The following is a 24,997-nucleotide window of genomic DNA, read 5'->3' as shown; positions in this document are numbered from 1 at the left end:
TTGGCAAAGGGATGCCCAAAGCTATTGGAAATGGAGTTCTGTGCCCAAAACTTTGCTGATTTCTGCCCAAAGACATGTTTCCTCCGTCATCCCCGACTTGAACCCCCTTGATTACTTTTGGTGGGAAGCCATCGAGGGCATCACAAATACAACCCCACCACACCGAAATTTTGATGTCTTAAAGTCCACCATCTCCAAGGTCTTGACCAGTTATACTAAGGACAAAATTGTCAAAGGCTGTAACATCTTGAGTCGCCGTATTGAGGATGTAATTGCTTCTAATAGAGGCATATAGAATAAGATGCAGCCCCTGTGAATTGCCAACAATTTTTGTGAATGTATATTTTTTTCAAATCAGGTGATACAATTTTGAAATTTTTAACCAAAAAGTATTATTTTTGGTGACCAAAGTAATTGTCTGCATATATTCGAATATTTCGAGTTCAGACAAGTTTTTTTAAGAGTATTTCGTGCCAATTATTTTAATTTTTAGGCAATGGTTGACTTTATTAAATTCGAGTTGTTGTTTTTTTTCGAGTTCGAACAACACTCCAATCCAAATCTAATAATTATTCAGCTTAAACTGACTGTGACCCTATATGACAAACATCTTTTTTTTTTAAATTGGCACAATTTTTCGTAAAAAAAATATATTTTCCATAAATATAATAATATAATATATTTAAACTTTTTACAAAACAATGATTCTTTTAAAGAGATTATTTATTTATAAATAATTACATAATTATTAAATAATATGACAAATAGGGGTAATTATGTTGTTTTTTATTTTTTTTCGTATCTTTCATTCAGTATGAATAACTTTTTCATCAATTTAATAATAATTATTGATATCAATAAGAATTTGGATTTTTGTAAAAAAAAATAATAATATATTGCACGATATTATTTGTTATATTTTTTTAGAGCCTTCAAATTCAGTGTGTAAAGAGAGGAACAAGCAAACTTAAGTGGAGGTGTCAAACAGAGCCGGTTTTAGGGGGGCATTGGGGTCATCATTTGCTCCGGCCCTACATTTGATTATAAAAAAATCAGGATATTTTTCTTCCATAAATTAAGAAATCTGTACTATCAAAAAATGTCATTTGGAATAAATCAAGTAGGAAATGTCTTTTTCCAAAAAAAAAAACAATGAAAATTTGAAATAATTATTATTAGAGATGTGAAAATTGTCAAGATCCTCATCAGCATACATTTGTGTTTGTAACCAGGGAGATGTTATTGTGCTTTTATATTAATTAATATCCATCCCCAAAGCTATATTGTCTGAAAATTTAGCATTTGTTGACAGATACTCACCAAAGTTTCAGCTATTTTGGACGACCGGTTGTTATGTAAAAGGCATTTGAGTGAGTTGATGGGAGGGTTCTTTTGAAAATGGAAAAAATTGAGTGCCTCCTTTTTGCTTTTTCCAACGAAATTTTTACAATTAGCGACATGAAATAGACCCAAACCTTCTATATTTTGATTTCGTAATAAAACCTCGAAATATTTAATGACAGCTCTATACTCAATTTAGTTCATTTTCAAAATAACACTCACATCAACTTACTCAAGTTATATAACAACTCTGAGTCCCAAAAGAGCAATAACTTTTTTGTCCGCTAGGGGCGTGGAGTATAATTGAATATTATTCTACAACGTTTCTACATGAATTTACCCTTTTAATTGAATTAACAAGGTGAATTCTACGAAGTAAAGAAAAAGTTGCATAAGTGGTGAGTGCCAAATTGTCATAACTGTAATAATAATGCCATATAAAATAAATTCTTTAAGGATGAATATTCGGGTTTACCTATTTTTTACATAAAAACAGATCTAAAAAATTCATTTCAAAAGTATAAATTTCTCTGTTTTTGAATATTATCATTCAATTTAGACAATATTATTAACATGAAGGCAATAATACGTATATTTGTAACCTTTGAGGTACGGCAATTTGGAAGTCAACACTCAATAAGTAGTTTACTAAGGGATTTATGTGAGCTGATACGCCGCCGTTTCTCAAAGTACCAATAGATTTTTTACCATTTACACTCACAAGGACTTGGGCAATTGTCACATCTCTAATTGTTATTTTCAAGCAAAATAAGATTCGAAATTTCTTATCTAAAAAAAATATATATCAAAATTATAATACAAATAAATTCATATTAAAAAAAATTAAAATGGGAGGATAAAAGAGTGCACCTGATGCCGGTAATACAGACCCTGAGTGTTGTCAACGAGTGCATTTTTTAATATGACAAATTGCAATAATAATAATTAATAAATAAATATTTTGGAAGTATGGATGAACGGATAAGATTCTCAGGGCGTCTGCAGTATTATATATATATATATATTTTTTTTTTTTTTTGGGGGAGACCCTTGTTGTTGGAATTTTTTGAAAAAAATCTGAAGCTGAATTTTTTTTTTTTTTTAATTTCAAATATTAAATTTTTTGGAAAATAAATTTCAAACATTAAATTGTTTAGAAAAAAATTATTTTCTTTGTAAAAAAAAAAATCATAAATTAAATTTTTGGAAATTGATGGGAACGTCCATGATTCTTCTCCCGAAACGCGTGTGTCTTTATAATATATATATATAAATTATTTTGGAGGTAATAGTTTGTAAGCTATGATTACACAATTTGATTCAAAGGAAGTTCCTCAAAATGGAGGGTTGTAATAGTAGAAGAAGTTGCGGGTGGCGTGGTTAAAGTGAGAATAGTTTGTAGCGAAGGTATCAAAAATCATCATCTGAAAAAAAAAAATATAATTTAAATTTTGTTAATAAAAAAATGAAGAACATTAAAGAATGAAAAATATTCACAGAGTAATTGAGGTCAAAGTTGTAGGTTATAGATACTACTAGTCTTAAGATTAAATTCAAAACCAAACTTTTTTCAGTTCGAACTGCGGATCGAAATTGAATCGTTTTCGAATAGCCCACCGATTTGGTTTCTACTCACTCCTGATTTATGAGATGAAAAAATATGATATAGGCAACAAGTTTAATTTCATATGACGTTAATGACCCAATCTTTCTAATTGTCAAACACAATTGACCTTATTAATAATTCATTTTATGAATCGGTCTTGACCTAGTTATAAATGAGACCGACCATTACCGAATCTTTCTTTCTAGCTGATTTAACGGTATTATCTCGCTATCACAAATAAATAAAGAGTTTTATGTTGAACCGGGTGGAATATATTTGAGAGTTTACCAATTTTTTCCATGATTACGTCATAAGAGGCATCCAGAGGATTGGTTTTGGGGGTTGGGGATTTTGACAAAAGGTTTTTTTTTTCTTAATGCAAAATTTGACAATTTATTTTTTGAAAAAAATTAGGTTTAATATATTGACCTTTTTATTTTTTGGCAAGTCAAACTTTTTTATTGCTGTAATTATAAAAAATACTCCATAATGTATGGCTGAAGGGATGTGGGGTATCTCTGGAGGCACTGTTATATTGTCAGCTGTCAAATTGTCTGCTTATTTTCTCCTAATGAGTGTTTGGAACGTTAATGTGTTGAATTATAATTATCTTCTTTTAACCTATGAACAATTAATGATTAATAATTGAGACCGATTCAGACTGAATTATAAATGAAACCGATCGAGGCCAAATTATATTATAATGACGTCATTAGAGGCATTCTAAGAATTGATTTTTTTGGAGGATTGGGGGGGGGGTGATTATTGTCATATTCACATTTTTTTTTTTTGGGATTTTTATAATTGCCGAATTTGAAATTTTTTGAAAAAAATTGGAGTACAAAATTTAAATTTTTCTTTTTATTAAATTAGAGTTAAAATTTTGACATAATTTTGTTTATGTATTAAAAAAAAGATTTTGACTTAACTTTTTTTTTCAAATTATGGTTAAAATTTTGACATTAACTTATTTTTAATTATAAGTTAAAATTTTGGCATATATATATTTTTTTAAATAAGGGTTAAAATTTTGACATTTTTTTTTTTTAGTTAGAGTTAAATTTTTGACCTTATATTTTTTTCAGCAAGACAAAGTTTTATTATTACTATGACTATAAAAAATCCTCCAAAGTGCGAGGGACATGGGCAATAAGCCCTTGGCTTCTACGGTTCTGCTGCCACTGTTTGTTCTCAGCTATCGATTTTTCTGCTTATTTTCTCCAAATCAATGTTCTGTACATTGATTGATGAAAATAAATTTTAGTATTTTTTGTTAAACTGTAACAATTAAAAACAATTATAAATTAATAATAATTCTATAGGAGTTGGGAAGAATTGCCGACATTTACGAACTGATTTTAAGGCTTTATCTGTGACTTTTCGTAGGGATTGTTGCGTGATACAATCAACGTAAATACGTAATATATACCAAAGTTTTTCTTTGAGATCCCTTCAGACTGAATTCTGTTAAGGAACAAATTAGTTGATTTCACAAAAAATCATAACTGTCTCAGAGAATTCTAGGATTTTCAAACTCCTTCCCAACACTAATAAGCACATAGACCTACAACAAATAATCATAATAACATGTTTTACATCCTTATCGCTAAAGTTTTTTAAATAATTTTGCAGAAAAATAGCAAGGACAAATAAGAACAAATATTTGTATTGCTACAAAATATCTCCAATATTTAAAAAAAATCATGTTAGATCTAAAGAGATAATTGCAAATATTATTTAATTTGTTTCACTTATACAGTATTACGCTAGGAAAAGAAAATGTATCATAGCGGACAAAATTAAACAAACCATCAAGAGGTCAAACGTGATTAAGCGTATCACCTTCAAATTTATTAACTAGATAAAAAACACATCTTTCTTCCTTAAAATTCAAAATGTCCAACTTTAGCCTTAATTGCAGCCATTATACGAGGTCGGAATTACTCATCAGGGCCGTCCGCAAGGGATGGGCAAAACGGGATGTAGTTCCCTCAAATTAAAGAATTTTTGTTTTTTAATGGAAAATGTAATATTTGAAAAAGAAAAAATCAAAAATGTTGTATTAGATATTTAATTTTTGAAAAAAATTTCGAAAAATTTAATTTTTTGAAAATACCTATGGATTTTTGACAAAGCCATCTGTACGTGGCATTTTTTCTTAAAAATTGAAAACTGATGTCTGATTAAAAAAAAAAATCAGTTTGTGCATCCAAAACAATCTGTTACCTCGTTAATTTAATAATTTATTCTTTTAAGAAATCAATGAATTTATAAGCTATAATTCTTATGCTCCGTTTCTAAAAGAACCGGAATACAATATGTTACTGATCTTTCGTTGTATTATATATATTAGCCATTTTATTATTCTATGAAGAAATTTTGGCTCTCATACACAAATACCAATCTATAGCCACGCTTTACAATAAATATTACAAAGTAATATTATAATTCAGTATCGAATAAAATACTATGTAATATTTAAATATATAGATGTAATTCATTTTAAAAATTGAGGAGAAATAATGTGACTTAAGATATGAATACCAGTTGGTATGATTGACTCATTATTATTGATTTTAGAACTTTTTCCTGTTTCCTTTTGGATGAAAGGTTTTTTGATAAATAAAGTTAACAACGCGATAAAGGACACACACAAATTATATCATATATACAGATTACATCTTCAGCAATGTAATATCGTTATACTATTAGTTACCAGAAGAGTAACGTTATTACAGTTCTACTGGGGGTGTCCATTGAAATCCGAACCCAAACTAATTAAATAATTAATGAAGGTTAAATGATTGAAATTAGTTCATATTTCAGTATATTAAAGAATAAACCATTTTTTTCAAAACAAAACAAAGCTGAGCTATTTAGCTTACGTACAAGACGAGAAAATGACACTTGGGCGTGATAAACGAATTTCCATTTCAAAGCATTTGGGCGTCTCCGGGACTACCGTCTCCGACGTCAGAAAGTCTGAAACGTTGGGAAGGAAGAAAGGCTCTGTCAAAAAGGCCAAAATGGAACTGGGGCAGTTAACTAAAACAGCATGGGCCAATCCCCTCAAGTCAGTGAGAGTCCATGCAGGAGATATCAGGATTTCCTCCGTAGCATCTCTTTTTTGAATGAGTCTTTTGAACTCTTTATGCCACTTTAAGCCCCTCTACTGGCCTGATGACAACACCCTCAACTATACCTTTTGTATGCATCTTTAGGGGAGGGTCTGCAGTGCCCGTCATCCAAACACCAAGGCCCTCAATGACACTGTCAGCTAGCACTGGTACACCATCACAGAAGATTACATACGTAGCGTATGTCGGAACTTCTACGGTCACCTGGAAGCCCTCCAATTATATCTTGTTGAATTTTAAAATTCAAAGTGTTCATATTTTAACGGACCTGACTATGCGGCACTCACCATGACTGTGTAAATCATACAAGATTCAACTCATGAAAACAACTCGTAGGAAAATAAACTAGTTTATTTCAAAAAAGCAAGTCGTGAAGAACCACTAATATAATATATATTTTATTTGAATTTCCTTTTAAAAACTAGGGTTATGAAAGATTATTATTAAAAATAAATAACATATATTATACGTTTAGTAATTCATGACGTATATTACGAAGGTTAATTATAATAGTTTCACTTATTTCATAGGTAAGCATAAATAAAAAAAACAATAATACATTAATAATTATTACCCTTAATAACAGAAGCATTTATACTATGAATTACTGAAATAATAATGAAAGTTTAAATATGTTATGAATCAACATAAAAAAAATATTCTAGAAAAGGAGGAAATCCCCATATATTTTTATACTTCATGTATTATCCAACCATGCTAATGTTTCATAGCTGGATTAAATTGGGGGGGGGGGGGGAGGACTTTGGTTTTTGTAATTTTTTTTTCCAAAAAATAAGTTTAAAATATTAATTTTTTTTTTTTGGAAAAAATTGAAAAAAATTCGTTGTTGTTAAAAAAAAAAATTCAAAAATTACAAATTTTTTAAAAACTTTCATATATGACATTTTTTTTTTTTTTTTTGAATGTTTGAATGTTTTTCTTCAAAAATCTATTTTTGAAGAAAAAAATTGATTTTTTTTTAGGAAAAAAATTTAAATCTTCTCCGGATTTCTCATCACTTCAGGCTTCCTCTCAAGGCGTTTTGTGAGGTTTTTCAGCTTTTTAATCTTTGTAATTAGAGCCTTAGAACAGAGGACTATGGGGGAGATCTTGTCATAACTCGACACACGATTTATTTTCTTTTGACAATATTTGTTTATTTTCATTGTTTTACTGTTTGATATTACAAGAAAAATGGTAAATTATTTAGTAAGTCAATAAAAAATTTCCAAAGTTTATTTCATGATTCGCTTGGATACCGAGTGGTTCATAAAAATCTGAAGACTTTGAATTTTAAACTTCAAGAAGATATAATTCATTAATTAATAATAAAAGTTTAACAAAATTCATACTAAAAATAGATGTGTGTCTGAGCTCTTAATCATTAACGTAGCCACCCTTAGCGGCAATGAGAGCTTCCAGGGGTCAGAGGAATGACGTCATGACGTCCTAGTACTGGTAGACAGTGGCTTTTTAGGGCCTCGGGGTTTAGATGACGGATACTGCAGGCCTTCCCCTATGCATGCACCCAAATGGTATAGTCGAGGGGGTCGAAATCAGGGTAGAAGGGGATGACAAAAGTGTTAAAAAAGAGTCCAAAAGACTTATTCAAAATAGTCTTGCAACGGAGGAGATGATTTATTTCATTTTTGGTGCCAAAAGTGGCCTTTCCACCCTCACGAGTATCTTTCCACCTACTTTTTTGATAGCTCTCTGGAAAGTCTGTTGTAAAACCCCGAGATCTCTTACAAAGGCCATCATGGACTTGAGAGAATTGGCCCTGGCTATTTTCTATAGCTCCTTTGGGTTTAGTTTGGCTTTTATGACAGAACATTTCTTCCTCCCCGAGGTTTCAGACTTGCTGACGGCGTAGACAATGATCCTGGAGATGCCCAACTGCATGCTGTGTACAAATGGAAATGAATTAATTTCAATCTATCAACCCTCATTAATTATTGAATAAGTAAGTGTTCAGATTTCAATGGATCACCCGGTACCACTGTAATAACATTACTTTTCTAGTGTTACTAATTGGATATGCTGGCACATTTCAGTACGCTTCCCCGATGAGTCTGAACTATTGAAACTCTAATCATTGATTTCTTCATTTTTACCAAAAGGAACACTTTTCGACTATGTCCATCCAACATTTAGAAAAGACAATCCCATTAAATGAACCAGTCGAAAGTATAATCGTTTCCTTAATAAATAACCTTGAACTATATGTATAGAAACATTAGCAACTTTTAATTAAAATATATTGACTGTTGTCAAAATACTCCTCTGTGGAGTTTGATGTAACCTTGACTTGAAGATAAATGTTTAACAAAGCATTTGTATACCATATATAAACAAGGATGATTTTCATATTTAGGTTATATCTTTTTAAAATGATTAAAAAAAATTATTATAGTTTTTCTGTTTGATTTTCACTAGTGTTGGTGGCCTTAGAGAATCATAGAGTGGTTTGAGACCCTAATAACTTTTGTTGGATCGAGTCAGAGATGAGACAAGTCCTTATTGTACTACAAGTCCAAATCAAGTATTTACTTGGATGTTGAAGTTTTTCGAATTTAGTTCTCGACTTTAAATATTTCATAGAGTCCAGTTTAAAGGGGGATTTCGTCTAGGCCGGAGCCCGAAAGCTCGCCGTCCGAAACTCATTTGCCATGCCCGAAAACCTCGTGGCCCGAACCTTTTAGCCCCAAATTTATTTCTAGTGTAAAATGACACCTTTACAACTAATCGTTATTTTCGATTTGACACCCCAAAAAATGAAGAAACTAGAATATTTTGTATTTGCAAGAACAATTATTATGAGCAAAATAGGGATAAATAATCTTTTTTTAGGAATACTTTTCTAAAAAAAAAAAAAAAATAGCGTCCTAATTTGAGATTGGCCATGTATTACAAAAAGATTAGTAAATATTTTTGTCAAACGTGTAATTCAAGAATGGTGGGAAAGAAATTCAAGAAAGTTTCCAAGTGTGTAAGTTTCAAGCTTCCACCCGTTATGTCTTTATTATTCGACAATTGCTCACAACTTAACAAAAGTGAAGTTAATTGCAACCAATCAACGTTCAGGACACTGTTAAGGGGAAAAGAAGTAGAAACATCAACAGCTGTTATGTGCAGTGTTGACTTTAATATTGCTACAAATCTGTATAGAAAAAATAAGACCAAATATGGTAACAAATCGGTCTCGGACCAGTTCTCAACACTAATTATTATCACCATTGTATTATTATTTTCTCTCTCTCTCTCCCTATTTTTTTTTTTCAGAAAAGGGTAATTATAAATAGCAGAGTCATAAATTAAAGAGATGATAACGTTGGGATATATGATAAAGAGTCGACTATCCTTGAATCTTTGATACACTGACACATGTTGAAAGGAATTATCTATACATCGAACGTACACTTACTTCCTCCTTCCTTTTATTTGACCAAGTAAGGCCTACTTTTCTTTCAATGGAGTAGTGAAGAAATGATTCAATTAAAGCAATTGTGTAATGACTGTCTGAAGTAATTAAAATAACTGATGAATTTATTACTAGTGGTATAATCCGGCATTTCTCCGAGTTATTAGGCGTTGACACACATACAAATTTTGCTTTGATAATGTAGAAAAAAATCTTAAAGATTTAAAATGGACAAACAGTAAATGACATCATCTTTCAAACATATTGTAGTCCAGCTAATTGTGCCACAAAAGTAAATAAGGTATAATTTATTGTGTTTAGTTTTTTTGACCATTTTTTATTATTATTTCAATTACACTCTGTTGTATGAAATGTCTCAAACAAAGATAAAATAGCAAACATAGAATACAATCTGAAGAATTATGAGGTGATAAGCATTACTTTCAAAGAAAATATGGTTGTGTCAGAGATATATTTTAGAATGTTTAATGCAAAACATGAAAGTACATCTACTGTGAAAGTTCTAGCTACATGACTAACACAACGGCTGAAATGTCCCAAGTTTCACAGATAGATGACGCTATATTCTTTTTTAACTCACTTCACTTATATTTAGTAACAACCTTCAAAAGACAGCCATTAGAATTTCATGCCAATTTGTCCTTTAGTTTGTGAATTATTGAGTTAAGTCTGACGTTACTTTTGTTAATTCCAAAAAATGGATCAAAAATAATTTTGTGTTTGAAATTGAAACTGCTTCTTGATTGGGAAAAATACCGTTCAAATTAGCAATGGGTTTTAAAATGTCTATCAGGCCAATTAATAAATATAGTATTTTAAAAATTTAAAAAAAAAAGCCAATTTTAAAAAACAAATTTTCTTAGTTAAGCTCCTGGATTTGAAACAAATGAAAGGATAATACAAAAAATCAACTTACCTGACGACTATTGCATAATATGTTGATGCTGTTGAATTGTATTTAAAATAACACTCAAGTTCAAAATCACTCGCACACACTCAATAAGTACATTAGTAGATAGAGAAGGGGATATTTCCGTTTCATATCTCACAAACATAATGCCCCTTGATAATGCAATGCCAAAATTATGTACAAAGGCATTAATTTGAAAGATTTTGTTCACTGATTGAATTTAATCGAGTATAGGTTTTGTTGTGTTCTGCTTGTTACATTTTCCAATATCCTTTAGCTTAGGAGCTTATAGAATGGGATATCCAATCTGAAGTATGAGGAACTCGATGATAGATCCCTGGCTGACCTCTTTTTGCACAGGAGTAACCCGCTGACACAATACCAATCAAGGTCCAACGCCCATCCACCTCTGTCATAAGAGGTCCTCCACTATCCCCCTGACACGAGTCCTTCCCACCTTTAAAGTACCCAGCGCAAACCATTTCATCATAGATGATCACATTAATCCCCTTTCTTCGATGCCATTTCTCACATTCTCGATTTGCAATCATAGGAACATCCACGACTTGAAGCGTCTTTGGACGAAGGCGACTCCCTGCCTCAAGAGCTCCCCAACCAGAGGCCCAACCATGATAATTTGACATTTCCATGTTCTTTGGTGGTAAGCAGATTGGGCTTATATGTGGTGCGTAGTCCACACGACGGTTTAAACGAACAACTGCAACGTCAAATCGATCTGCTTGGGGGGTAAATTTAAAGTAGGGGTGTACTTTGATTCGTGAAGCTCCGTAGGTTCGTCCTGGAAGTGGCTCTGCGTGGGATTTCAAAACATATTCGCCTAAAGTCACACGTATTTGATTTGCACTTGCACGGGCCACACAGTGTCCAGCTGTGATTACGTACCATTCATTTACGAGAGATCCACCACATCTTGAGGTTCCTATATGGTATATGTAAAGAAAAAAAAGAAACGTGAGAATTGGAAGAAAGCTCAATTTTTTTGGAAAAAAATTGAAAAAATTATTTTTTTTTGAAAAAAAATTCAATAATCTAAAAATATTGAAAAAAAAAAAAAATATTTTTTATAAATCTATATCTATTCACAAAAAAAAAAAAATTTTTTTGTAAAAAATTTCAAATCCTAAATTTTTTGTAATGTATTTTTTAATCCACAGCTATTCATAAACAAATATTTTTTTTAGAATAAAATTTTATATGTTAAGATCTTAACAAAAAAATTAATTTAAAAAAAAAGTTTCAATATTAAATTTTTTCGAAATTTTATTCAAAAATCTAAAGCTGTTTACAAAAAATTAATTTTTCCAAAAAAAAAATTCAAATACTAATTTTCTTTGTTATGTTCTTATATAACCTACAGCTACTCATAAAAAAATATTTTTTTTGGAAAGATATTTGAAAAATTCTCTTCACAAAAATTCTCAAAAATAGAAAATCCACACCTCTTCAGAAAAATTGCAAATATTAAATTTAATATTTGAATTTAGATAGAAACGTGAGAATTTGAAGAAAGCTCAATTTTCTATGTCAAACAATTATAACATATACTTTACTTAACTGATATACATAATGATAACTTGGGAGAAAGTGTGTCGATAGAGAAATTGATTAAAATCTCTCTGACTTGTATTTTAATATACTTAAGTACAATATAAATATATGTATATAAGTAACAAATGGAACAATATGTGTATTTTCTAATATTAATAATTCATTTCTTAAGGATTTTATTTAATTGGTATCAACCCTATTTTCACTCTGAAAAAGCATTTTAATTGTATATAAAATGATTAAATCAAACGAAAAAATCATTATCATCTAGAGAAAATTATATATTATATTTTAAGGATGATGGAGAAAGTTTCAACAATTTTAGTAACAATAATATTGTAATCATGAACAGTATCCGGTCATAGCGATTGTGGGAGTGCACACGTCCTTTTTTAATGACTTTTTTACCGGCCTTTTTTTATTTTTTTAAAACTGTATACTAGAGTAGGTTTGTCCGTCGTTCCCAGGCACATTAAGAAATTGAAATTAATTATTAACTCTTCTGCTTGATATATAACAAAAAATAAATACCGTAAAATATTAAAAATTATTCTCATATTGGTTTTATGAGCTTGAGCATACAAATATATAGGCATTTTATAGGCATTCTTCTTTCGCACGATAAGGAAGTAGTTGCTTTATTCTGGGCCAGAATAAACTCGCAGTCCACCAGCCACTTTTTTGAGCATCATAGGACCCTTCCAACACAACATTAGTTGCAATTAGTATTGTGCCGGATTATATAGGACCAGGGTCCAGTCGAGTCCAACATAAAAGGTAAAGTCGATCTTTTGTGACGTCATTGAGGGTGTTTGTCACTTTTTTAAATTAATCTGCTATATAATAGAGGAAGTTATCTAACTAAGAAAAATTATAATACCGAAAATCGAAATTTGCGAAGAAAATTGAAAAAACTTTTGGTGCTAATTTTGTAAAGAAGTAGTAAATAACATTTATTGGCATCATAAAGAGGATCAAAAACCTACCAAGATTTTTTTCGTTCTTCCAAAAAGAAAAAAGTTATGGAGAATAATGTCGGCGAAAAAATAACCCTTGATAACTGGTTAATTTTTGCAAATATTGCAAAAAGTAGTGTTTGTCTTTAGGGTATAGAATTAGACCCCTTACTATATATAGATTATAATGAAATTATAAATATTTTTTGAAAGAGATGTGCAATGATCTTAATACATATCTCAAATATCCTATTTTTCTTAATAAAGAATCGATATTTATTTGAAAAAATCTAAAGTTCAGTATCGGTGGTCCGGTCCAGTTGAGTCCTCAATACTTATAAAGTTCGATCCTTAATGACGTCACTCAACTATATTTTGTCTTTTTTTAATTAGTTCTAGTACTGAGAGTCCAAAGGACCGACAGTCTTGAAGACCGTTCCCAAGAACTGATAAGACCGGTTTTAACACTGGACACAAAAATAATTACCAACTGCCCCAGCCTTCCCTACGTCTAAAGTTAAAAGTACTCTATATATCCTTCGCAATTGATAGCATTCAATTATATAAGCTAAGTACTTCTATACCTGCAATAAGCCTTTTCTAAAAATAATAAATTTGAATAATTAAACATTTGACAGAAATTTTTCATACTTATTTTTTTAGAATCAAATAATATCCATAGACACAAAAAAGAAAATAGTACTCTTCAAATAAATATATACCAGAATGTACAAACTAAAGAGATTTGCTTGAGATAAAATTCTATTTTTACATTATGTACTTTGTATATAATATATCGTCATCATCAACATGGCGGCCAGACTCCTCTTCTCTGTGCTAAGATTTTCCTATGTCCTTCAATCTCCTTTTCATATTGAATGAACACACATTCATTAAATATGTTTATTTTTTATGTTAAAAAAATTTAACATAATCATATCTTTTAAAATCTTATATCATAGTAATATAATAATGTACATGTGAAGTTTATTATGGTAAGAATGACATATTGGACAAGGATGGAGTGATTCAAGGATTATGTTTTTTCTTTTTTCTAAATTTGTTGAATTTACACATAAAAATATAAATATGTAGGCTGCAGAGTGTCGTTGAGTCTGATGTGGGGAATAATGTTTCAGTAACAGTCTCCTCGACAGAAATAACGTCATCATTGATCAATGCTGGCGTAAAGAAAATCAATTTAATTTATGATCAAGCCTACAAATATCGTATTGAAACAGTTACTGGTATTGCAAAACAAATTAAAAGTTACTGTAAACTCCCCTTGTGGTAGTGAACTGTTATATGAAACTAATGGAAACTCTTAGAATCCTAATTACTACGAAGAAAGATATCCCATAGATGTTTCGAGAGTTGGAGGAGTAAAATTACTTGGTGTTTATGTTATAATCCGATATGTCTAACCAAATGTGCCCACACAAGATATTGTCTAATCCTTGCCAAATTTTGAAGAGTTGTTCTAAAAGTTAAGTCTTATGACCAGAACAAAGGCCAATCATATCACGTAACTTTTTGAAGAAGAAAAAAACGAGGCAGAACGATCCCTCTAATCCCCAAACTGACAGTATATATTTACATATACAAGTATTTCGTTATTTCTCATGATAGACAAAGACTCTCAAGAACTTTCTAGGAAATGCATTAATTAATTAACATATCATAATATTTTAATTATTAATATTATGTTATAACAATGTCGAAAATAAAAAATGTATTGTTACCTATACGAATGTACGCCTGCCAAGGAAAGGATCCAAAACCCGCCTCATCTCCACCAACAATTCGTCTCTGTGCCACATTGTGATTGTTGTTACTTAGACCACATGTTGGCTCATTCTGAATTGGACCATACTCCAGTTCTGGCCTTGTCGTCTTATCCTGATTATTAGGAATGAAATGGATTGATTAAAGTAATTTAAAAAATACAGAATACATAAGAGGATGAAATTTCGAAATATCCAAAGTTGTTATGACAAAATGAAAACCCATTAGAAGCATTTTAATTGACGTCACCAATTGAAGCTACACCATCTTTGGGGGCTCATAGTCATGATATTTTTACTATATAAAATAAACAAATATCCAAGACATTATTGATATGTAACTTCATCGTATGCCTTTAAAAAGATTCCATTGATTACAACTTTATCCTAGAGATAAAAGGTAATATTTGAATTAAATTAAAGTACATCCAACCCTGTAATAAGCGGTCAGACAAGGGAAACTCAAAAAGGGACCGCCTGTGAGCCCTTAGACCAGGCTTTTTATTTAGTAACAAAATCTCAATGGTTGTTTAGTGACATGACACGTTTAAAACAAGTGGTCGTTAAACCAGGTTTGTCTATAATAAGTAATGAAAATCCCTATGAGATAGAGATAGTTGTTACAATTGGGCATGAACGTTGTTTACTTATGTTTTTTCGCTAACAAAAGGACAGAGAGTGGCACCGTCTTGCAGCAAAATAATGCACCACCCTGCATTATAATATTATTTAAAACAAAATAGAGTTTTATGTTACTCACATATTTTTATAAACAGCCCACTACAGACTCTCATACCGCCTTGCCCTATTAAAACTGTTTTGTATGGACTAGTGACGAGAAAATGTGAATATTTGTGGAAAAATATCTTATTTTTGCAAATCTAGAGGTTTTATTTACTGCCTAGAATATGGAAATAAAGATGCATTACAATAAAATAACAAATTTTTAATATTAGGTTGGGGGAAAAAGTAATTTCGTATTTCCTACACTTTTTTTTAAATTAGTATATCTTGTCCTTTATTTGTCAAATCGGATCATACGTAAGGCGTTGTAAAGATGTGAGTGTATACTACAAACATTTTAGGACAGTAATGCGCTTGGCGGTTTCAGGCGTGAATTATCGTGCGTCAAATATGGAGGTATCAAAGGAAGAAATTCGCCATATTTAAAAATTTCATGGGCCGAAACAAAATCAATCCATTTCTGGAGCAGAATGTGAATGCCAATAAAAAATGGATAACTTACGCCAATACCAAGCGACATACATCGTGGTCAAAAGTCAACAAAGCGTCTCAAACCCTGGCTAAGCCAGGGTGGACTGCCAGGAAGCTTATGATGTGTGTTTGGTGAGATTGGCAAGGAATCATCTACTATGAGCTGCACCCCTATGAGAAAACGCTTAATTCTCCCCCTATTGTGAACAATTTGACCGTTTGAAGCCGTCAATCAAACAGAAGCTGCCAGTATTGGTGAATAGGAGAGGAATTGTGTTTCGTCAAGACAACACCAGGCAAAACACATATTCGATGACGTGCTTGAAGCTCCAGGAGTTCAGATTGGAAGTTCTTATGAATCCACCCTACAGTCCGGACCTTGCACCAAGTGACTACCACCTGTTCCTGTATATGACCAACCCACTTGAAGTAAAAAAATTGGTGTCAATTGGAGCCTGTGAAAATTGATTGCCCGAGTTTTTTACCAATACGAACAATGGCTTCTACGATAAGGACATTATGAAGTTAAATTCTCGTTGGCAACAAGTTATCAAACAGAACGGGGCATACTTGGGTTAAATCAGATTATTGTAACACCTCTTATATAGCATTGAAATAAAGCGAAAAATACGAAATTACTTTTTCCCCAGAACCAATTATAAATTGGGGTCTGATATATAATAAAACTAGGCCTTAGAGGTATAGACTTTTGATAGACTGTAAAAGTTTCAGTCCTTTCACTTGCACTATTTTCATTAATGTGAATGAAAAAAAGGACTTTATTCTTATAAATCAATTGCAAAACCCCAAGATGGCTGACGTAAATAATGCTGACGTCACATGAAACCCCTCTTTGTATTATTATTCAAAATGACTACTTAAATAATAAATCCATTTTAATTAGGAAATAAATCAGTGCAGGCAATTCTGCCTCAAAGTTTGTTTTGAGATGATTGGTGCCAAATAATTATAAGAGCAGCCAAGTCTGCTACAAAAATGGCTATGTCATTTTGTCATCCATCACGAACTAAATACTATGAATTGTATGATCTTATAAAAATAAGTAGATTTCTGAATAATTAAATTATAAATTAAGTAAAATGGTTCCTCTCTCCTTCTTTTCAACAAAACAGGAAATGTGACGACCACTTGACAATAAGCATAATGAGAATTACATTATTTACTTCCGTATTGTGAATGTACATTTTCTTTTCTGTTGATATTTTACGATCAGAAAGAGTGTGTGTATTAGACTGCTCCGTTTTCGGGTAAATATTTATCTTCAACTGCACAAAGACCTTTCCTGCTATGAATAATGAAATAATTGGCTTTGGCAAAGTTTGATGCCATCCAGGCTATTATTAGTGTAGTACAAGCTATAGAAAATAGAAAAAAACGGTATTTTTGGGTCAAAATTGTCCATTTGTAGGAGTATTGTACCATTTTAAATATGATGCTATGAGTAAAAAAAATGTACTTTTTATATTTTTTAGTATTCAGTTTATCACTTGAAAATATTGGGGATCTTCTTTTAATCATGGAAGGGGTCTACTAAGATATCGAGATAGATCGGGTCTTCGAATTGAATCCAATGCATCCGGTTACGGTATAAGTAAACTTATATTATCCAAAAAGATTTGAGATTCAAACTAAATTCTGGTACTCAAACTTTTGAAGGATCTTCGAATAGATACGAAAGATTCTTCGGATCCTAAAAAGCTTATGGTATTGCTTCATAAAGATAGGACAGAAGTTTGGATCCGTATCTGAAACACGGCAAGATATAGATAAAATTGGATTATCAGAGATCCGTTAAGGTTTTGGGTACTCAAACTTTTATGCATCTTAAAAAAGATCCGAGGGATTCTTCGGATCTTATTAATTAGGACCATGAATAAGGTGTCAATAGTCAATGATTCCTTTTGAAATAGAGTCACGATCCTTGGATAAATAATATTCCTTCTCTATTTCCTCAATATTTTGCATCGTTCTTCTTCTTCAGGTCTATAGCTGAGATACAACAGTAAAAATTAAAGTTACCACCCGCAAAAATATTCACGGAAAACTTACCTGTCACGCTTAGAAAACCCATTATATGATTAAAAACAACGTCTTTAATACCTTTAAGGGATAAACCGAATACTTAAAAATATTAAGAGTAACATTTTTAACTCATGGCATCATATTTAGGTATGTACAAGAGCCCTACAAATACCTAATTTTGAACCTAAAATAGCCTTTACCTCCCCAAAAATGGATTGAAAGCAATAAAACCTTGCCAAAGACAGTTTTTTGATTGTGTCCAATAGAAAATATCTTTTAGCTGGGGGAGAAAAATATTAGCCCATAAACGGGACAGTCTGTTCCATTTTAGTTGTAACTAAAGAACCTTAAAATATATATGTGCATAATTTATAAAATGTTCTCAGAAATGAAATGGACAACTAATTTAACAATAACTAAATAAAATATAAATTTCATAATAAGGCCTACAGCAGTAGTTATAGAAAATATACAAGGTACAATATTTTTAAAGTGTGCAAGGTGGCTGGCTACAAAGGAACCCATCATACACCTTTCATAGAGTTGCTAAAAATATAACTTGCCGGAACGGAAAATTAAAGTAGTAGTCAATCTGACAATTTGAAGAATGTTCAGGTCAATCTGACAATTTGAAGAATGTTCAGGTCAATCTGAAATTTGAAAAATGTTCAGGCACATAATTAAAGTTGTTTAAAATATGACCATAGACGAGTGTAAGACTTTTTGTAATTGCAACTTATATAACGTCTCTTATTTTTTTAATATTACTTTAATTGATCAGATGGAGTTACATTGATGAAGCATGAGAGAGTAAACATTATACCAGGTCGTCTACGTAAATTCGGACCATCTTTAGCTACATCCTGAACAATAAGGAAATCATTTAACTTGGCTATTTTAATTTTAAAATGAGAGGTTGAGCCTTAGCTTTAAGTTAGTTGCCCAACTTTTAATTCAAAACAAGTATTTAGGATGTAGGAGAGCCGGAGGAACACCATCATACTGTTTATCACTGTCTGACCAAGTGATATCTAGGATGAAATCTGAGGCCAATGGTGTCGAGTTCCTGTTTCAACAAGACTCGGCCACCTCTCACAAAGCCCAAAACTTGTTAAAAGAAAAGAAGGTGTCAAGTTGACATGTCCACATCTGGTCCTCCAACTCCATATATATAAACCCCATGGATTACTTCTTTCAGGGGAGTTAGATATCTGTCAATTCAGAAACAACATCAAGTCCTTGAATGCCTCAAGTACTGGAACAAAGTATCCCCACAGACGTGGTCAAGGCCTGCAAATCCTTTAGGTCTCGTATCGAGCGAATGATTTGCGAAAATGGCAAACACATTCAATCATTTTTTTCTTTGGTATTATTAAAACTTGTTCATAATTTTTCAAACCTCTATTTGCTTCCCTTACTGATCAGGATGTTGTTAAAGGCAAGTCCTGATTTACCTAAACGACCCAGAGTTACTTCATCTGACCCAGGAATCTTCTTTGGAGTCTATATACACAAAGTATATGCACTTCTCTAGGAACGACTGAGACGCAAACCTACACATATTGAGTTCAAGAGAATACTTTCTCCTTAGCGCGTTGTCCATTAAGCAACGTCGTTCCATTTGATTTCTCAAAGTTGCTATCAATATTCCTTTATTGTTGAAAGGATCGCATCTAAGTATAAAGTAATCAATAATGCGTGTCACACTCATTTTAGGTCATACTTTTTTAAAACTCTCACACCAGATTTGTGGGTGGTCAGTATTTTCTGATTTCTTGACAATAATAAATTATTGTCTATTTCTAGAAACAAAAAAGTATTTAGTTGTTGTATTAATAAAATGAATTATATGAGCAATTTATAATTAGATGAATGGAATAAATGAAAGTTAAAAATTTCAGTCTCAAAATCAAATCAAATTCATATGTCGCTTTTGATTGTATGATACAAAAACGTATTTGTCAGAGAGTGACAAGTTACAACTCTTTCTTTCCATCAGAGCCTTTTTGTAAATGTATGATGATGTAGGAATTCCTTCATACCCACCAGGATTAACATAATTGTGAAATACATGTGCCAAGGTGTGCGAAAAATATTTGCATTACTTTGAAATAACCTTTTAATTGAACAATCATACGTAATGTGCTTAGAAAGGCAACAAGGAGTGAAGGCAGACTGTGCATAATTCTCTTTGCCTATATGACCTTAATTGAAAAACAATCATCATCTTAAAAATTATATATGTACAAATAAACAAAAAAACAATCATTTCATCATAGTCATAGAGAATTAAGGATGTGAATAGCAATAAATTGTAATAAATGATACCAAACTCGCATCAAGAAGATGATATTCCAAAGATTTTTTTTTTTTTTCGTTTTGTTTTCGCATATTTTAAAATCTTTTTTTTTTTTTTTAATTCTGATTGTTATTGCTAAAAAGTTTAGAAATGAAATGTCCTTTTTTCATTTCTTCAGGGCCAACGAAACAAAAATTGATAATGTACACTCTTATCATCTATAACTACTAAACTGAAGCACTCCTACCAATTTCATCCTACATCTATTATGAGTAGTGTTGAATCGGTCCGAGGACTGATTGCATAATCAGTCTTTTTTTCTATCAGTACGATCTTTATGACAATTCAACGGTCCTAAGGAAAAAAAAACAACTGGCCCAGTTAAAAAGTTCACCGGATTTACATCACTGTAAGCCTGTAAGCGAATGCTCAAGCCTGCCCACATAAATTGGGTAGACGAAGCAAGAAATTACTACAATGACATAATTTAAGTTCAAAAGGCTATTTGTCGACCATTTCTCATATTTTTAAGGGAGAAAAAGTATTTATTAGATTTAATAAGTAAATCATATAGATATATAAAAAAATAGGCCTGTGAAATTCATTAATCAGAGTTTATATGAAATTATTTGATGAATTAGTATTTTTTTAATAAAAATATGGCAAAGGGTTAACGAATGGCCTCATAATCTTATGTTATGTCTTTGTAGTAACTTCTCAGTTCTTCTACCCCCATTTGTAGGGGGCGCACATGAGTCTTCGCTTACAGATTTCTAGTATTTTATGTCTCGGTACTAGCTTTCTTTATAGCTATACTTCTACCCTGGATAGGATTTGAATAATATATAATAACGAAGAAAATAATAAATAATAGCTAGAACCTATAATAAGAAGTTCTAGTCACAGAACTCCTACTTTAAATATAAGCTATCTAGTCTCTCTGAAAGAGGTTATGTTGAACAACTGAAAGGACATAGTCAGTAACTACGTCATTTTAGCTGTTTTTCTTATCATAAAAGACTGATAAGGACCGGTCCTAGGACTGAGAAATTTTATTAGGGCCGGACTGATAGAACTGCAGTCTTTTTAGTATTTTTAGACCGACCCAACACTAATTATCATCAATTTCTGACCCTTGTGAAAAAAAAGTATTAGAAAAAAAAATATTTAAGGAAGATTAAAAAAAAAAAATCAAAAACATTTTGAATTAAATTTCTCATTGTTTTCATTTCGTTTTCTTTTGTGTTTTTTTCTTTGAAACTCACCTTCTCAACGATGAGTTGTGTTCCTTCAGCACTCGGCCTCTGACAGCAAGCAAAAAGGAACCCCCCACAGCCCCCTTCTATTAGACCCCCAGTAAGCCAACAAAAGAGGAAAAATTCACAACTCCCACTTCCACATTTGTGCTGGTCACCTACAAAAGTCTTTGTATGAGGTCGAAATCGTCGACGATATCTTGGAAACCCTTGAAAAAACCTGGGTCGTCTAGCTGGTCTGGCAGGCCAAAAGCTTTCTGATGTCCACAGATCCTCACCACCCCTCCCGCTGTTTTCGAAGTCTCTGGGATGACGCTGCTCAGAAGAGGCGTGAAGAAAAAGTCATTCTCGCCGAGCCCATCATCATTGTTTTGCGGATCCCTGAAAGCTACATCCGAGTCATGGATGTAGCCGTAATCTGACTCGAAAGGAGAGTCGTTAAAGCGTTTGAGAACGTCTGTGCTAAAGACGTTGTAGCCCAAATTTAAGTCTAGGAGCTGATGAGTCAACTGACGTGACGTCTCTTCACTCTCATTGTCAAAAGGCAATGCCTCATCCACCACGAATATCAATACAAGGACACAAATCAACATGATTTGTAAAAATGACGTGATGATATTTTGATATATCTGAGTCTCTGACTTGGCGTGGGATACACTGTATGGCAATACAGTACAGGCAGTCTTGTGGTTAATAGTACTTCGTCTCTAAATAATTTAATTGCACTGAACTCCAAAAGGATGATATTTTTGATTAAAAGGACATTTTCTTTTTCATCATTCCGAAAGCTTTCACCCGTAAAATCTGCAAAAAACGAATAATAAGTAATAATTAGCTCATTAATCATCAAAGAGTTGCATTATTCTTAAAGCCGTACAATTATGAAGAAGAAAGGCACAAGAAGTCAAAACATTAATATTTAGTGAGTAATTTATATCTTTGATGCGAGCAAGGATGACTTCTTTTGAATTATATATATCGGGTAACATTTTATCTTATTTGACTATAATTGAACATTTGACAATAATTTCAAATAAATATATTTTATTGAAATGAAGAAGTGTTTTTTTCCCCAAAACTGCTCATAAACCTTTTCAGCCATATTTCAACTTTATTCAAATATAAAGTTACCATCTAAATTATTTTATTTAGTCTGATGTACACCTTTATGGTATAACGCAGCCTTTTCTCAAAAAAAAAAAAAAACCCAGACAAAGAGCACAAAATCATAAGGTAACTTACCAAAGAAGTCAATCATACCAATGTCATATTATTTCTACCCAATTTTTAAAATGAATTTCATCATATTTAAATCTTACATAGTATTGTATTCGATAGTGTGTTATAATTTAAAATATGTATTGCTTAGTAATATTTTATTAAAAGTGTAGCTTTACAAACGTATTTGTATATGATAGCCAAAAATTATTTATAGAAATAATAAAATGGCCAATATCAATATTAACGAAGCAAGATGGTGTGAAGGAGTTTTTGTGAAAATAGTTGTTGTGCTAAACTTTAGTCACAATAGTGATATATCAAATTAATTACTTTTAAGACAATAAGGATGGTTTGGATGGATCTTTTTCACAGAACATCCGGATATGTGGATCTGATTCAACTCATAATTCCATTCCATTCATATCTTTTTATAAAATTAGGATATCCAGTATGTTCAGGGATCTCATCTCTTTAGAAAAGATTTTTGTGCCTGACTCGGTGTATGTCATCTCATTAAATAGAAGTTTCATTCATTGCGCAGATGTCTTGTAACATCCAAATTGGTTACTTTATCGTCCATTTGTTCAAATACATAACCCTGGGTCTATATCTTCTATGGAATAATTTTATTCTTCTATACGAACTGAGGATATGTTTAATCTAAGTGAATAATACTGCAATGAAATGTACATTGAGGAACAACGTGACTTCATCTGCAGCTTATCCATTGAATCTACTTTCGTCTTATAATATCCTTAGAAAACTCTCGTTGATGCGAGTCCTTAAGTGTCATTGATGTACACTTAAGGACTCGCATCAACAAGACCTTAAGTGTCATTGATGGTCATAATAAACAAACAACTCATATCTATACCAATAAATCCCTTTATATGGTTGTATTATTTTCTAGACACTTCATCCTCGCTTCCGATACTAGTATTACTTGTGAGTCTCTTCTGTCATTGGAAAATTAAGTAAAAGACAATCTTGGACCATGAAATTTAACTTTTCTAGATATCTTTATCAGCAAAGCTGCAATAGATATTCAACTCTCCTATTACCTACATATATCAATAAATAGTACATGGGAATTCTTACGTGATAAATATATTCATAAATTATCAGTAATTTTATAACTATAGTAGACTTGTATTGGAAAATATAAATATTGTTTAGCATATTTTAAAAGTTAGTGAGTCCTTTTCTGAATTATTGAATCCCTTGTCCTCATATTTGAATATCACTCTCCAAAGGATTTAGAATCTCCCCATCAATATTTAATAAATAAATTACTGATTACACTTACGATGTAACAAAACTTTATATAACAACGATTGTTTCAGTATTCATTTACACTAAAGGATTTATCAACTCCCTTGATAATGTAGAGCATATTGATATGACATTAAGACTTAAAATTATTATTCTTATTTATCAATTGTAAATAATGGTTTAATACAAATATGTATTTATTTATGTGCTTCATTGCTTTAAGTTTACATTTTTATTCTGTTTTAATTATTAGCTTTATAATATATTTGATTAATTTACTGAGATTTACTCTTATTACAATTATATACTTATAAATGTCTAGATATGTAGTAAAAATGTTAGATTTTTGTTGACTTCTCTCATTGGTCTAGGGTTTATTCTTTACTGCATTGCATTCAAATGTTTTGTTATTCAATATTTTCAAAAATTAAAAACAACGGGTCTTTCTTCAAGAAAATTATATTTTCAACAACAACAAAAAAAAAAAATCCGAAAGAATATTATTAATGAATAAATTCATAAATTGAATACAAACTAGGCATATTTACTACTCTAAACCTAACAATGAAGTATAAACATCTTTCTTTTTGTTAATGAAAAAATGAAAAAGGGGAAAGAAACTAGATCTTCCTGTAGGTCTTAAATCCAAGCCAAATACCAACGAAATTCGGTTCGAGGACTTTTAGACGCTCGCAAGAAACCAACAGAGATTGCAAAACATTTTGGGATCTGCAACATGAACCTGTACATCAATGTGGAGATCCAGCAGGATGGTGCACCTGCATACAGGTCCAAAAAGGCCTAGAACTGTTTGGAGGACAACTTTCCTTTCTGGACAAATAAAATGTGTGTCCACTACTCACCGTATGCCAAGCCAATCACATTTTGTGTGCATGTTGAGTCCAAGGCCTTAATATCATCTTGATATCAACAACCTCAAGGAACC

General features: G+C 31.5%; 1 protein-coding gene across 1 annotated transcript; it reads right to left on the bottom strand.

Annotated features, from left to right (window-relative positions):
* Positions 1-633: 633 nt before the first annotated feature.
* Positions 634-22,151, bottom strand: LOC121119275 (mast cell tryptase). Its single transcript, XM_071889060.1, has 5 exons — positions 21,951-22,151; positions 21,568-21,894; positions 14,704-14,860; positions 10,443-11,376; positions 634-2,765 (listed from the first exon to the last, which is right to left on the bottom strand). Exons 1-4 carry the CDS (start codon positions 22,149-22,151, stop codon positions 10,715-10,717), a joined length of 1,347 nt encoding a protein of 448 aa, XP_071745161.1. The 3' UTR covers positions 634-2,765; positions 10,443-10,714.
* Positions 22,152-24,997: the final 2,846 nt, after the last annotated feature.

This window comes from Lepeophtheirus salmonis, chromosome 6 (assembly GCF_016086655.4).
Source record: "Lepeophtheirus salmonis chromosome 6, UVic_Lsal_1.4, whole genome shotgun sequence".
NCBI lineage: Eukaryota > Metazoa > Arthropoda > Copepoda > Siphonostomatoida > Caligidae > Lepeophtheirus > Lepeophtheirus salmonis.
The sequence above is the reverse complement of the archived record's forward strand: the minus strand, read 5'-3'. Positions and strand labels throughout refer to the sequence as shown.

Bases quoted from the DNA above. Each gene is read 5' to 3' on its own strand.
- LOC121119275 (XM_071889060.1), bottom strand. From the start codon at position 22,151: ATGTTGATTTGTGTCCTTGTATTGATATTCGTGGTGGATGAGGCATTG. The intron at 14,861-21,567 runs GTGAGTTTCAAA...CCTAATAATCAG, and splicing joins CACAACTCATCGTTGAGAAG to GATAAGACGACAAGGCCAGA. The intron at 11,377-14,703 runs GTAACAATACAT...TATACCATATAG, and splicing joins GCAGGCGTACATTCGTATAG to GAACCTCAAGATGTGGTGGA.